The sequence below is a fragment of the Chiloscyllium plagiosum genome, unplaced genomic scaffold (genome assembly GCF_037043375.1).
Source record: "Chiloscyllium plagiosum isolate Xiang-an unplaced genomic scaffold, Cpla_swu_hap1 HiC_scaffold_39, whole genome shotgun sequence".
NCBI classification, from domain to species: Eukaryota; Metazoa; Chordata; class Chondrichthyes; order Orectolobiformes; family Hemiscylliidae; genus Chiloscyllium; species Chiloscyllium plagiosum.
In genome coordinates this window covers 2,273,579-2,286,868 of record NW_028270177.1, presented here as the reverse complement: position 1 = coordinate 2,286,868, position 13,290 = coordinate 2,273,579, and the positions used below count along the sequence as shown (strand labels likewise).

Genomic DNA, 13,290 nt, shown 5'->3' with positions numbered 1-13,290 from the left:
CTCAAGATTGGGATAAAAACAGATTCTAACCTCACACCTTTAATGTATTGTCTAAGCTGAGCTGTCGCCTTCTTTATAAAACCTTATCTCGAGAATGTGACTTAAAAGAAGTTCTGGGATTGACATATTAATGAATTGAAACCTGCAACCCATTCTAAAAGATGAAAGACTTAACAACAATCTAGATTTGTTCAGTATATCATTGCAGTTGCATGACACTGTAATCTTTTGCAATAAATTCTGTCTTATGATCCTGCTCCACAGCTACCAGATGAAGGAGCAATACTCTGAAAGCTAGAGCTTCCAAATAAACCTGTTGGACGATAACCTGGTGTGTGTGATTTGTAACTTTGTCCACACAGTCCAACACCAGCTCCTCCACTCCAATGCTTCAACAATTCTTCACCAGTAATTAAACAATTCCCCACAAGAGGGAACAATTGAGGCAAAATGGAGGCAGAGATGAACTTTGTTTTTGCTTAATGAGTGGTTGAAAGCAGTGATCTGGGAGAAACTCATTTGCCCTTTCTTGCCATGAAAATAAAATATATTTTTTATGTTTGTGGATCCTGTCATTTATAGGTTCAGAATTTGACTGTAATAACATATGTCCATGCAATACTGTCTTTTTCTGACAAAGGTTTTTGGCTTCACTGGGTTCCAGCATGAAGTTGATTTACTTTTTGGGGTGTAGTGTTCCCATTGAGTCTGTGAAAGTGCTTAATTCATAATCAGTTTCAAGAATTCTTGTAAATTTTGTAACTCTCATAATGAAATCATGTGTTCTTCCTGCAGTCCGGCTGCGTGCTGTTGTTTGTTAATCTCTGGATTGATAATTGTTCATTAATTCCTGTTGATTTGTTTCCATAACTGCTTTTTACAGCTGCATTGTAACCTGGTGACAAGCATTAATTTGTCTTATTTAAATTTTATTTCTGTTTTGCATTTATGTCTTATTTGAAAATCGTTATAACATAACTATACCCACAAGCATTATATATAGAAGTTACTGAACATTATAACGCAGTCTGCTGCATGTCTGGAAGAGACCAGTCCCTCATTTTCTGTCTCCTTGTCTCTCTGTTCTCATCTCACTCTCTCTACCTTTTTCCTACTTCTCAACCTCACACTGCCTCATACTTGTTCATTTGCACTTTCTTACTGTATTTTGCTGAATCTCTCTCTTTCTTGCCTTTTTCTCCCTCCCTTTATAATTAACATTTACTCCATATACATACATTTTGTGCTGACTTATTTTTTTCTAGATCCATCTCAGAATACCAGCACCTTTCACTGTTTCAACAACCCTAGTTACCACACATTATCCCAGAGTGGGAGACTCACCCGTTTTATCAATAACTCGGATGAAAGATGCTATATCAAGGTATGTAAGATACAATATTACATTAAACTGCAATGGCTAATGTAAGCCTCAAGTTCTAATTGGAATCTAAAACCCAAGGAAACGCTGTATATATCATGAAACACACTGTGATTGGTCAAGTTTCAAGTGCAGATTCAACAGATTAAGAAAACTTCATCAATCTTTTATTCTGTCTCCTAGTTTTATTGAATTTCACCCTTAAACCTTATACATTTTATGAGTGCTTTTTAGTAAATGCAACAAAAGACATAACCGGAAAGCATAGGACATACAACTTTGACTCTGCTTTTAGTTACTTAATTGTAGGGAGAAGTTAAGTATTTACCTACACATTGGTGAATCTAATTTCTGGATTAGATTCTCACATTTCCTAATAACTAGTTCAGAGGATTTTAAATCTGAGAATCAACTGACTGCTCTGGAAGCTGCAATCGATGCATAAGCCAGGGAGAGCAAGAGAAACAGAAGGAGAAAGTAGCTTAAAATAAGGAGCAACCTGACACCTCACATTTGAAAAAAAAAGTTTTTTGATGATGAAGCAAAGAAAATCTGACATTGCTGCAATATGATGTCAGAGTAGGATGGGTTCTTGTTGTTAGCAATATAAGCAACAGTTACTATCTTCACACATGAATAATGATCCTGTAAGTAGTGCTCCAGAGATCATTTACCATGTATGGACTTCTTCCTGTAAAGAATATGAAAGACAGTGTGGAGGCAGGAGTAGAGTGGTGTCCCACCAGGTGCAATGGTGTGCGTGGCAGTGTTTTTTAAAAAATCAGTGTAATTTATAGCTATGGCCAGACTCACTGGGAAGATTATTCTAAAAATTGTTTACTAGACTGCCTTGTTGCACACTCCAATCTGTGGCACTACTATTGCATAAAGTGAAGATATAATATTGAAATGACATATCTGGCATTCTAACTTTTGCTAAAAGTTGCCCATTTAACTATTGCAATCTTTTATTAATTCATGAACAGACAAAAAAACAGCTTTTCTCAAGTCTCAAGAGTATAGAGCTTTCTGGACAAGAAGGCTGTAGACAAGATTTCAACAACTCATTGCATCCTGAATGGAGATACTACAGTAACTTGAATAATTTAGGTTAGTAAGCCCTCAACATGGTTTTGCTTTTGAAATTGAGGTTTATGTCAGGTTAAAATGATAGCAGTGATGATATCAACAAAATTCATCCTGTGCATGCCTTCATTAATACAAAAATGAATACTTCTGTGTACTGTGCAAGCCTCTCCCCCAATCCTCCAATATTCCTACAGTTCATATTACAATGCTGACGTGCAAAATCCTGCCTTAAATATATTACATGGCTTACGGTTTACTTCCTTGAAAAGACTTTTTGACACAGTATATTGAGAAACTATGGGCTGATATCCATTATAAACATTCTTTTAATTCTTGAGGTTGTTAAGTTCTTGGTTTCTGTTTGGAAAAATATAATGTGAGGGCTGTCAGAGAGCAAACATCATGTTACAATGCAGTTCAGACATTTGAGTGCTCTCATTTACATTCCTAATGCAGGTAATTCAGACATGTTTGTAAAGAGACTGCATTCACCCCTCATTAATGAGGAAGATGGAAATCTACACTTCTCGTTCCAATTGAAGGATTAACACGTCTAATAGGAATTGGGTTGAAACAATTCAATAATTAAAATGTGAGCTTGGTGGTGCTTTAACAAGGGCTTACTATTTTTCTTCCCAGATGTGAACAAGATTGCAGATGAATAGACCTGATTCCAGTTATCCAGAAACAAGAAAATGCCCATGGATTGATGTCTAATTATTTTTCATACACTAGCCCCCAACTGAGCAAGCGCCAACTTTCATTTTGCACCTTCCTATAATGATACAGCTAAGACTGAATCTGCATCCCACACTCCATTGACAGTTTGAAGAGCCTTCCACCAGTTCACTTCCTCACTCTGAAAAAAGCAAGCTTTTGATTACCTTAATTCTAGGATAAAACACAGGCAGATTGAAGAACTGCAACTAAACTCTGTGGTGATGTCACTGCCTTACACATTTTTATTTCTGAACATTCAGGATTATATGGGTGGCAGTATTTTAATATGAACGGTTTTATGTGTTCTGTGCTGCCTGGGTCTGACCAAAAAAAGAGATGTCAGCTAAACTTCAGTCAGTTACCCATGGCCTAGCACAAGATATTTAAAGCCTTTTCTTACACTATTCTTGGATAATACTCATTTTAAGAATGTATTATTTTCACTGTATCCATCCATCAGTGAATTGAGTCACTTGTTTCAGTTTATCCCAATGAAGATATTTTATGTAATCACTTTGAACCTTGGTCAGCACTGCATTGGTGAACATTTCCATTTAGCACATGTTAGTGCCTTGTCTGAACTACATCGACAATTTGGAGCTAACAGTCAAAGTATGATTAGCTTTGTGTTTAGATTTATATGTCTCATGAACTCATCCAAATTATTTTCACATAGAACTCTACAGTACAGTCAGTTTAACTGTAAAACTGTACAGTCAGTTTGACTTCTAGATTCAAACAGAGGCCCTAGAAAGAAAGGTTTGCATCAAAGCAGTGTCTTTCATGACTTTAGAACATTCAAAGTGCTTTGCAACCAATGAAGTACTTTGAAATGTCACTGTTCACATTGCGTACAGCATGCTCCATTAACATAATAAAATCAGTGGCCTTTTTTTTAAACAGTTGCAGTATTGAAAGATAATTATTGGTTAGGACATTGGAGAAATCCTCTGCTTTTCTTCAACATAGTTTCAGATCTATCTGAGAAGGTAATGGGTCTTCAGCTTGACCTGTCATTCACATCCAATAGTGCAGCACTCCCTTAAGCAGATGAGAGACCAGCTATAACTGCATCCCCCACTATCCAATGACCCTATTGCCATATTTTCCATTCATCTCCTATTGTGAATTCCAATGTGAAGGAGCTCTCAAACCTCAATGTCCACTTTCACCTCTAGCTAATCTGCTTTGAATTCTGCCTCTCTTAATAATTCAACTTTACTTTTCTTTCTGATTCTCAATCATTTTGAGTTTCTCTCTTACATTTCTGAACTGTTGTTTCTAGCTATAAATGGCGCATATAGTTAAATTCATTCTAATACTCACTTTGGCTGTTTTGTCTATAAACCCTGTATTTCAGCTCATTAAATTCACCTACATCTGCCTAATTTCTTCAAACCATAATAACTCTTCAGAAAAAAATCAAATGTATTAAGTCGAACTTCCTGTTTGCTAAAACTACACTTGCTGGTGTTAGGTTCCAGCATTAGCAGTGATTTCTGCTCTCCCCTTCTGCTGATGATGATGATGATACAAATGTCACAAGTTTTTGCATCTAATGTTTTTCTCCAATCCTAGCTTGTACAGTATATCCCTTGTGTCAAATCTTATTCTGTAAATCAGTCTAGTATTGTTTGGCACTGTGGACTCCCACTGTGTAATCTCTCTTTACCAATTTACCTTAGTGTAACATTGTACAGGTCAGACAAAATTGTGATGTTTCAGATGCTATTTTATGGTTTGTCCTGATACAAGATTATAAAACACAAAATACCATAACCTGTATTTTCTGTTCTTGGATGTTTCCTGCCAAGCTACGTGTTTTAGAATTACAGACTGTTACAGTCGAGTCCATTTGGCCCTTCATATCTGTGCTGGCTGTTTGAAAGAACTATGCAATGTAGTGCCACACCCAAGCTTTTCCTATGGCCTTGCAAATGTGTTATTTTTTTAACTATGGTGCTCGCATAATTGTTCTTTCCAGCATCTTATGTTTTTTACTTAAGTTTTCCAATACTTGTAGATTTTCCTTTAACTGTATAGCACAAAGAGTTTGCTAATCTTTTGACTTTGACCCAGCTTTGATGTGAAATCTGTGGTGGTCTCAGCGTAAGAGATGACAAATAGGTCAATAATATTATTACAATGGTTTCTGGTCATTGTGAGCTGGACCATGCTTCTGATCACTATCCTGTGTTCACTTGTTGTAAAACTCTTAGATAAGCCTGTAGGTAAATGGGATTAGTGTAGTTTTGGTGTTTGTTGGTCTACATAGACATGATGGGCCGAAGACCCTGTTTCTATGCTGAATGACTCGATAACTCAAAGCCAGGTGAGGACAGCTGTGATGCTGTCCACAGTTGAGTTTGCCAACATTCACTATGCAGACTCACTTATAACAAATTACCTCAGGTGAAATATCAATTGGCAGTGAGAGAATCCAGCAAGATTCATTCACTAAAGATGACAAAGGAACATGAGTTGGAATCTAAAACAAAGCCTTATTTAACTTGGATTCTGAGAGTTGACTCTTGGTTAATATATTGCAAAATATATCCTTGCCATCTGGCAGCAGCTGTCTCATCTCAAAAATAAATGAGACATACATATTTGGGGGAGAGGTGCAAGAGTCAACTCTCTGAATGGTAGGAGCCAACTCACAAGACTTACACTGAAAACAGAATGAGTGTAACTGATTAAAACTCCAACACTGGGGCACATTAAAGCTTTGAAATATAAGATATTGTTTAATATTTTGAGCTCTACCACTAATCAATTTCTTCTCTCTAAGGTTTTCAATACACTTTGCTTCTCCTTCACCCAATTTTGGAACTTGCTGCTAATTTTTAGTTCTTGTTCTTGTTGCAATAAAGGGAGAGCTGGAATGGAACAGCAATTAGGGGTTTCTCTACCTTCAGGTTCTGTTCAATTATTTTTCTGTTCACTGAAAGAAATATCACTTTCAATTAATCTGCATTTTCAGCGTTATGTCAATGAAAGCTTTCCGTGTGGAAACGGCAATGTAAACCTAGAATGGATGCTGATTTTTTTATTCTAGAGGGAAACGTGTTTACTGGATTGAGATGTGTTTTACACATAAAGGAGTTCAGGCAATGGCCATCATGTTGGCAATTTGGGACAAAAAGTAATCTGCTATGTGGATGTTACTGGATGTCACTTCAACATTTGTATAAACCTCAGAGTTTGTATTTATTAGGTATTTACAGACTTGTCTCTTTGACACTACTTAAAGACATGCAAAAGTCAGTTGTGTCTGAAATTGAGTCCTGGGAAAGGAGCATGATTGATTTGTGATTGAACATCACACTCCTGGCTGAGAGATGAGAGATCTTGAATATAGACTCCCCCAACACAAGTACAACTGGAACGCCTATCAGCAATTTCACTCATCCCATTAGCAAAGCCCTGGTCATGCTGGCAAGTACAAAAAAAACTTCACAATAAAGGGGTACTCATTTCCAGAATAAATCATTTGGTAATACAGTAACACAATAATGTATGTGAGCTTTGTTAAAATTACAAGAGGAGGGCAAACTCTTAAAATGGATTTATTCTGGCCAGGGCCGCTTCTAGAATTATTGAAGTCCTCTCAGTACACTTGTCTTCGTGAACTGTATTAAACCAGTTGAAGGTTTCAGTTGAATGACTATATTTCTGAGAATAATATTCTTGTTAAAATGATATCCACACATTGTGTCCAGGGAGTGTGAATTTCCACAATGCTTCCATGACACACCTATCCATTGACAAATCACAATGAGTAGAAGCCACAGTATAACCGAGACTCTGCATCTTAGAATGGCAGTGAATTTAGATTGAGCTTATTGTGTCATCTGATGAATTCTGACACTTCTGTGTAGGCAGACAGGAAGAGAGTGAGGGGTCAGTTTTAATAGTGTAGGGTTGAGAATTTACACAATATGGCATTGACTTGGATGATCAACCATAATCCCAACTGGCAGAGCAGGTTCAAGGGGCTAAATGGCCTACTCCTGCTCCTGTGTTCCTAGCATATGTGATGTGTGTTAAGGAGATGAGTAGATTATAGTGTGTGGGATACTATTTATTTACATTTACTTTGTCTGCTCAGTAGTTGATACAGGCAAAGTTAGTTATTAAAGTTGAGTTTTTGTCATAAAGTGGTTCATATTTTCTGTATATTAGAGGGAATTTATGTGGCACACCCACTGAGGAATCTTACTGAATGGATATACTCCCTGCTAAAATGAACACTTGACAATGTACTGAAGAATCCCTGACGTTTTACAATGCTCCCACGGCTTTGGGCCAGAATGTCCCTAAGGTGGTTTACTCAGAATGAGTATAAAAGGCAAATGGCATCTCTAATTTCTTTTTTGTTTTTTTTTTGTCAGATTATATGAAGGGCTCAGTGTGCAGTTCCAGCACATGTTCGTTAAACAGCAGTGAAAACCCGTACGCTACCATTAAAGACCCGCCAATGTTAACCTGCAAGCATTCTGAAAGCAGCTACGTAGAGATGAAGTCCCCTGTTCACAGGGATGTCCCCTACACGGAGACCGGAACCTCCACAAACAAAAACATCTACGAAGTTGGCAAGTGCTTGCTGGTAGAGATAGAATTATTAGAAAGCATCTAAAATCAGCCTTCTTGTCAACACAGGATGCCATAATTTTAGAAGTAGTTATGGTGCACTTGAAATTCAATTATTTCCTAGCTCTCACTGATCCCTTTTCCACTTCAACCAAGTTGCCACTAACCCTATATTTCCACTGCCCCAACACAATCTCTGCCTTAAACCCATTATCGGCACTCTTGATTTATGTAAATTTTCGTGGGATTCAGGGTTTTGTTTTGAACTAGTTAAATGTAGTGAATGTTAGCGAGTTTTGAGATTTGTAGCTCAGGTTGAGGTTCTGGATGTAACAGAACTACAACAACGAGCACCCGAGCTACAAATCTTCACCCAAACTTTGAGTTCTAGATGTAAGTTTGCTCGCTGAGCTAAAAGGTTCGTTTTCAAAGGATTTGAAATCCTTTCAAAATGCACCTTCCAGCTCAGCGAGCAAACTTACATCCAGTAGTTAATGTTTTTATTGGACCTTTGCAGACTCAAATTCTCTAACTCAACAAATTACTTACCAACTATCCAGTCTCTGGAAGACTTTGCTATCCCTGTAGCTCTGATATTTACCTTGAGATTTTTAAAAATTAATTCCTGGGATGAGGACAGCACTGACTAGGCCAGCATTCATTGTCCATCCCTAATTGCCCAGAGGGCAGTTAAGACTCAACCACATTGCTGTGGATTTGGAGTCACATTTAGGCCAGAATAGGTCAGGATGGCAGTTTCCTTCCCTAAAGGGCATTAATGAACTAGATGTGTTTTTCCCAAAGTTAGCAATGGATTTGTGGTCATCGTTAGATTCTAAATTCCAGATATTTATTGAATTCAAATTCCACCATCTACCATAGCAGGATTTGAACTTGGGTCCCCAGAACATTAGTTGGGTCTCTGGATTAACAGGCCATTGCTTTCCCTTGATCAGGAGAATAGTAGAGTGTCCAACAAACCAAGGACCAACTTTCCTGATCGTTTGTGAGTCAAAAAGGTCAGCAAAAAGGTACAGAGACTCAACTTGTTAGGGTGTGTGCCAGATTGCCAATTTTAACCTCATTCTGAAGGTCTTTTGACAGTGTGCTTTCTAATATTAAATATATGTGGTATGTAAAACGTATCTCAATGCTGTTACTCAGATGCAGCATAAGCTCTGAAGAGTTATATTTGTGCTTTTCAGTGAATCTAAGTAAATAAGTTGGAGAGCTGCATTTTGAAGGCTATGGAGGAGTCCATGGCCTCATTGTTTTTTATTGCCTACCTTATAATTTGTTCACGAAGTTAAGTGCTCACTGTTCAAGCTTATTTAATGCGATGACCCGATGAGAAAATGAAGACATTTGTGAGGGTAGGTACAAAGATTGAGCAGCCTTTCCTTGTACCTTTATTTTTAAAGAAAGTTATGAATTTACAGTAAATGAGCAGATTGGATCCACTCGTGGAGAGAAAATAAAGTCTGTTATTCTCATTTAGCAGGTACTCTTAGTTTTGGAGTTTCCAAAGACCAGAATGAGGTCAGTTTTATTTAAGTTCAGTGAACCTAACAAATGCTTTATTTTCCTTTTTCTAGAGCCAACAATAAGTGTAGTTCAAGGAGGTCAGGGAATCACCCCAAGCTGCAGCCAGAACCCATATGACCTTCCTAAGAACAGCCACATTCCAAGTCACTATGACTTGCTACCTGTGAGGCTCAACCCAACACATGACTTGGATGATAAAGCATGTAACAAACCAATCAAAGCATGACTTTGGTCAACTCACTCACTCCTTTGTAACTTGTTGCTCACAAACAAAGGTGACGGAAAAGACAATCGTTTGCCCTAAAATCTGATGAAACTCAAAGGTATCTTGTAAATAACTTCTAATCATGAACATTGCATACAAGCAATCTGTCAGCCTCCATCGTGTAAATTTCTATTGCTGCATGGTATTTAAAGAAAAAAAACCAACTTTCATATAATGACATTAAAACAAGGAAGCTTGATTCTAGACTTGAAAATGGTTTCTCTTTCAAAACAAAAAAGTTGTCTGTACTACCTAGTTCAACCCTTATAAGGGTAAACCCAAATATCATTTAGCTGATTCAATTGCAACTGTGACTGTCAAGGAAATGGATGAAACCAAACAGCAACAAAATTCTACATTGGAGGTACAATTTCATTACTGGGGGAGAGAAAAGAACACAAAGAAAATCTGAGAAACTTTATATTTCATTTTAATCATTACTGCTACTTAATGAGAATGATTTATTGAAATAGAGCCATTGTTTAAGAGAATTAATGAACGTATGGCCAGAATTTCATTGATTATTCTAGTAGGCATTTTAAACCCAATAGTTACTGTATAGAAGATTGGTTGAATGTTCCCTAAAGATCTCACTGAAGCATGAAGAATTGCCAATGTCAAATTATTCATTAGGACACAATAAGGATTGTAGGGTTCCTATAAAATTTATACAACATATGAATTTTTAGGATTTGTTTGAACTGCATTGCATTTGTGGGTAAAGTAATTGTTCCCCCAGGATGAGTGAGCATGTTGAAAGCTAAGCACCATTAACAGCATACAGTGGATAGGTAGGTCTCTGACTATGAAGTACCACAGCATTAACAAATTTGAAGTTTTTGCTAACTTTCAGATGTGGATATTAGAGAATGAATTTGCCTACCAAGATTATCTGTAAAAGAGTTGAGGGAGGCTATTGGTAAATCATACTGACAGGTTATCTAAACTGCAGGACAGATGCTAGGTTTAAACAATGTGCTGGACCTCCACATCCTTACAATCGTGGGGAGTCCCAAGGGAGAAGGGGAATCAAATACATTCCAGTGGGCTTATTACAGAAACCTAATGAACATAAGACATTCTCTAAATTTGGTGATGATGCTGTAAAAGGCAGCCTTAGGAAGTATCGAACATGGAATAGGACCTAACACCTCAAGGTTCAACAAACAAAGTTCTTGATCTGGGAAAGAAAGATGAAAGGGAGCTGCCAAGGACTGATGAGATACTTCAGCCGCAGATGCTGCTCCGTATTGCTAAGTGGTTAGTTTCAGAATGCCATTGGCAGGATCCTGATAGCCTTAGCGCTCGGGAGGTTGCTTCTTGATCAGGCATTGAAATACCTTAAAATGTAGTGGCAGAAGCAAGCCATTCAGTTCATTGAGTCTACTCTGTCATTCAATGAGATCATGGCTGATATTCCTCAGGTCCACTTTCCTGCTTTTTACCTAAATCCCTTGAGTCCCTGAGTAAAAACCTCTCCATCTCAGCCTTGAATATACTTAAAACCTACCCTCAGCAGCCCATTGAGGATAAGAATTTTGCAAATTCCCTAACCTCAGAAGAAATTTCTCCTTATCTCTGTCTTAAAAGGGTGATCCTCATTGAGGTTATGCCCTCTAGTCATAGGCTCTCTAATGAGGGGAAGCAAAGAGAGGATGACAAGGGAAATCATAAGGATGGAGGAAACTAAAACTTAATGGATATTTGAAGACTCATAAGGCTGTTACATTAAACAATTACTATATTGTAAAAATCCTTTCAAAAAACTTGGCGCATTGCTCTCAAAGCCCTAATTGCTGACAGTAATGAGATCATTCTGTAGCTTAAAAATTAATCATGATAAATATTACATCATTCAGGTTAAACTATGGATTATGGATTACAGGTAGAGTCCTTTATCCGAACTCCGAAAAGCTCCAAAATCAGAGTTTTCCGGTGAAGTTTTTCTCTTGTTAACAAGGTTGTTTGGCGTGCAGTTAACCCAACTCCACACCCACTCGATACAGGTCATTCAGAGATTATGTGGGTGGGCGTGGCCCAGCACTGGCAGGCCTCAATTCTGTCTCAGAGCCTGTATTACTCAGTGAGTCTGTTGTAAGTTGTAACTTCAATAAGTTGTTTTTTTTTTAATTTCACCATCAAACTGTCACTTATTCCAAAATTCAAAAAATTCCAAATTCCAAAAACTAGCTGGTCATGAGCATTTCGGATAAAGGATTGCATAGCTGTACTGACAATGGCACATCCCCATTTGGACGACTAATTATTAACAGAATGTACCAGAGGGAGTGGGGAGATCAGAATACATTCACATACAAGGAAACCTTGGACATTCACACTGTCCTATTGAGTTTGCACAAATTAAGTTACAAGTTGCAGTGCTCCAAAGTTTGGAAATCCTTAAAAAAATTACACCTTTTCTATTTCGTTCATGTGAAGATTGTATTTTTGTTCATTCTGGAGTCAGTGATTTATTTTTGCTACAAGCTGGCTTTGTGATCTGTGAAACTAGCTACAAAGTGACACCGCATTGTATAATAAGGATTTAAAGAATAGCAGACTTTACATTTAATTTCAATACTTGCCTTCTTATTGTACTTTTTAAAGTGTGTGGTTTACTGTTATTAAAACATTTTTAGTTATTTGGTAATACAGCACTTGTCTATTGCTGAAAAAAAAATACATTTTGTTGAAATGGTCAGCTTGCACTCATCTGGACAATTTAAGTATTTCAATGTAAAGAGGAATAACACATTTATATTAGGTGGCAGATGAACTCTTAATTGATAAAAGATTCCAGAAACGAAGGCTGGTTGGATATTTACAAGCAACTTGACCCAAAAAGGTCTGGTCTTTATGGCATTTATACCTAGCATCACACCAGCGATCATCATAACATTACTCAATAGTGAAAACTGGCAGAATGCCTTACTGGCTTGATTGCATGCTCTTCGCTGTGTGTCGTTACTGCATAATAGCAGTATGAAACAGCCAGCTTCATCTGTCACTCAAGTCTTCCAGAGTAACCTCAGACAAATGAGCACTCTTCAATATCAAAGGGCCTTAGGCCTGTTTAAGTTTGTGCAGCATTCATTAAGAAATTCTCTGATATGGACAGTTATCATGCAGGATTGCCTTGCTGTGCTATTTCATTAAGATTGCAAAGTAAGCAAATGGCTTCAGCCCTTTTTGTGAGGTTACAATTAAAGATCAATCTTGTAGTAAGTGGAACTATGCAAACTATGTACATACTGACCAGTAAAAAAAAGGTAGTTTATAGTGAACAGTATTAGGAAACCCAAGGCAGACTTCCCAGCTAGAATTCTCGGAGCTCATTTAGCAGTTCCATTTAGAGGTGAACTAGCTTAGAATAAAACCCATTAAAAAAGGAGATCCTTATGTTTATTATGTTTCATTTCACAGTAGTATTTATTGACTATGTATCCAAAACACAGATGAGCTATTCCTCAAGGGAAGTTTCTCATGAAACTCAAGAACTGAGCTTAGAGGAATCCTATGACAGCATCATCGATTTTGACATATTTAACATTGTTAAAAACAGGTCAACTCCTCAAGTTTGTCTTTTATCAAACAATAATTGACAAATTAACTTTGTATATACAATATCAAATGGAAATATGGTAATAAGTTTTATTTTGTACTGACTTACCTCCCAATAGAATGTTTGCTTTACTAC

The 13,290-nt window shown here is 37.3% G+C and overlaps 1 protein-coding gene across 3 annotated transcripts in view; it reads left to right on the top strand.

Moving 5' to 3' along the window:
• megf11 (multiple EGF-like-domains 11) overlaps positions 1-13,143 on the top strand; it is a 485,761-nt gene extending 472,618 nt beyond the window's left edge. For 2 of the 3 annotated variants that reach the window (XM_087981455.1, XM_087981453.1), the window contains 4 exons: positions 1,266-1,384; positions 2,368-2,491; positions 7,585-7,785; positions 9,379-13,143. In XM_087981455.1, the coding sequence (XP_087837581.1) occupies positions 1,266-1,384; positions 2,368-2,491; positions 7,585-7,785; positions 9,379-9,554 (620 nt within the window). In that variant the 3' untranslated portion in view covers positions 9,555-13,143. The remainder of the gene's footprint in view (positions 1-1,265; positions 1,385-2,367; positions 2,492-7,584; positions 7,786-9,378) is intronic. The other variant, XM_087981454.1, reaches the window with a different exon arrangement.
• The last annotated feature ends 147 nt before the right edge of the window (positions 13,144-13,290 follow it).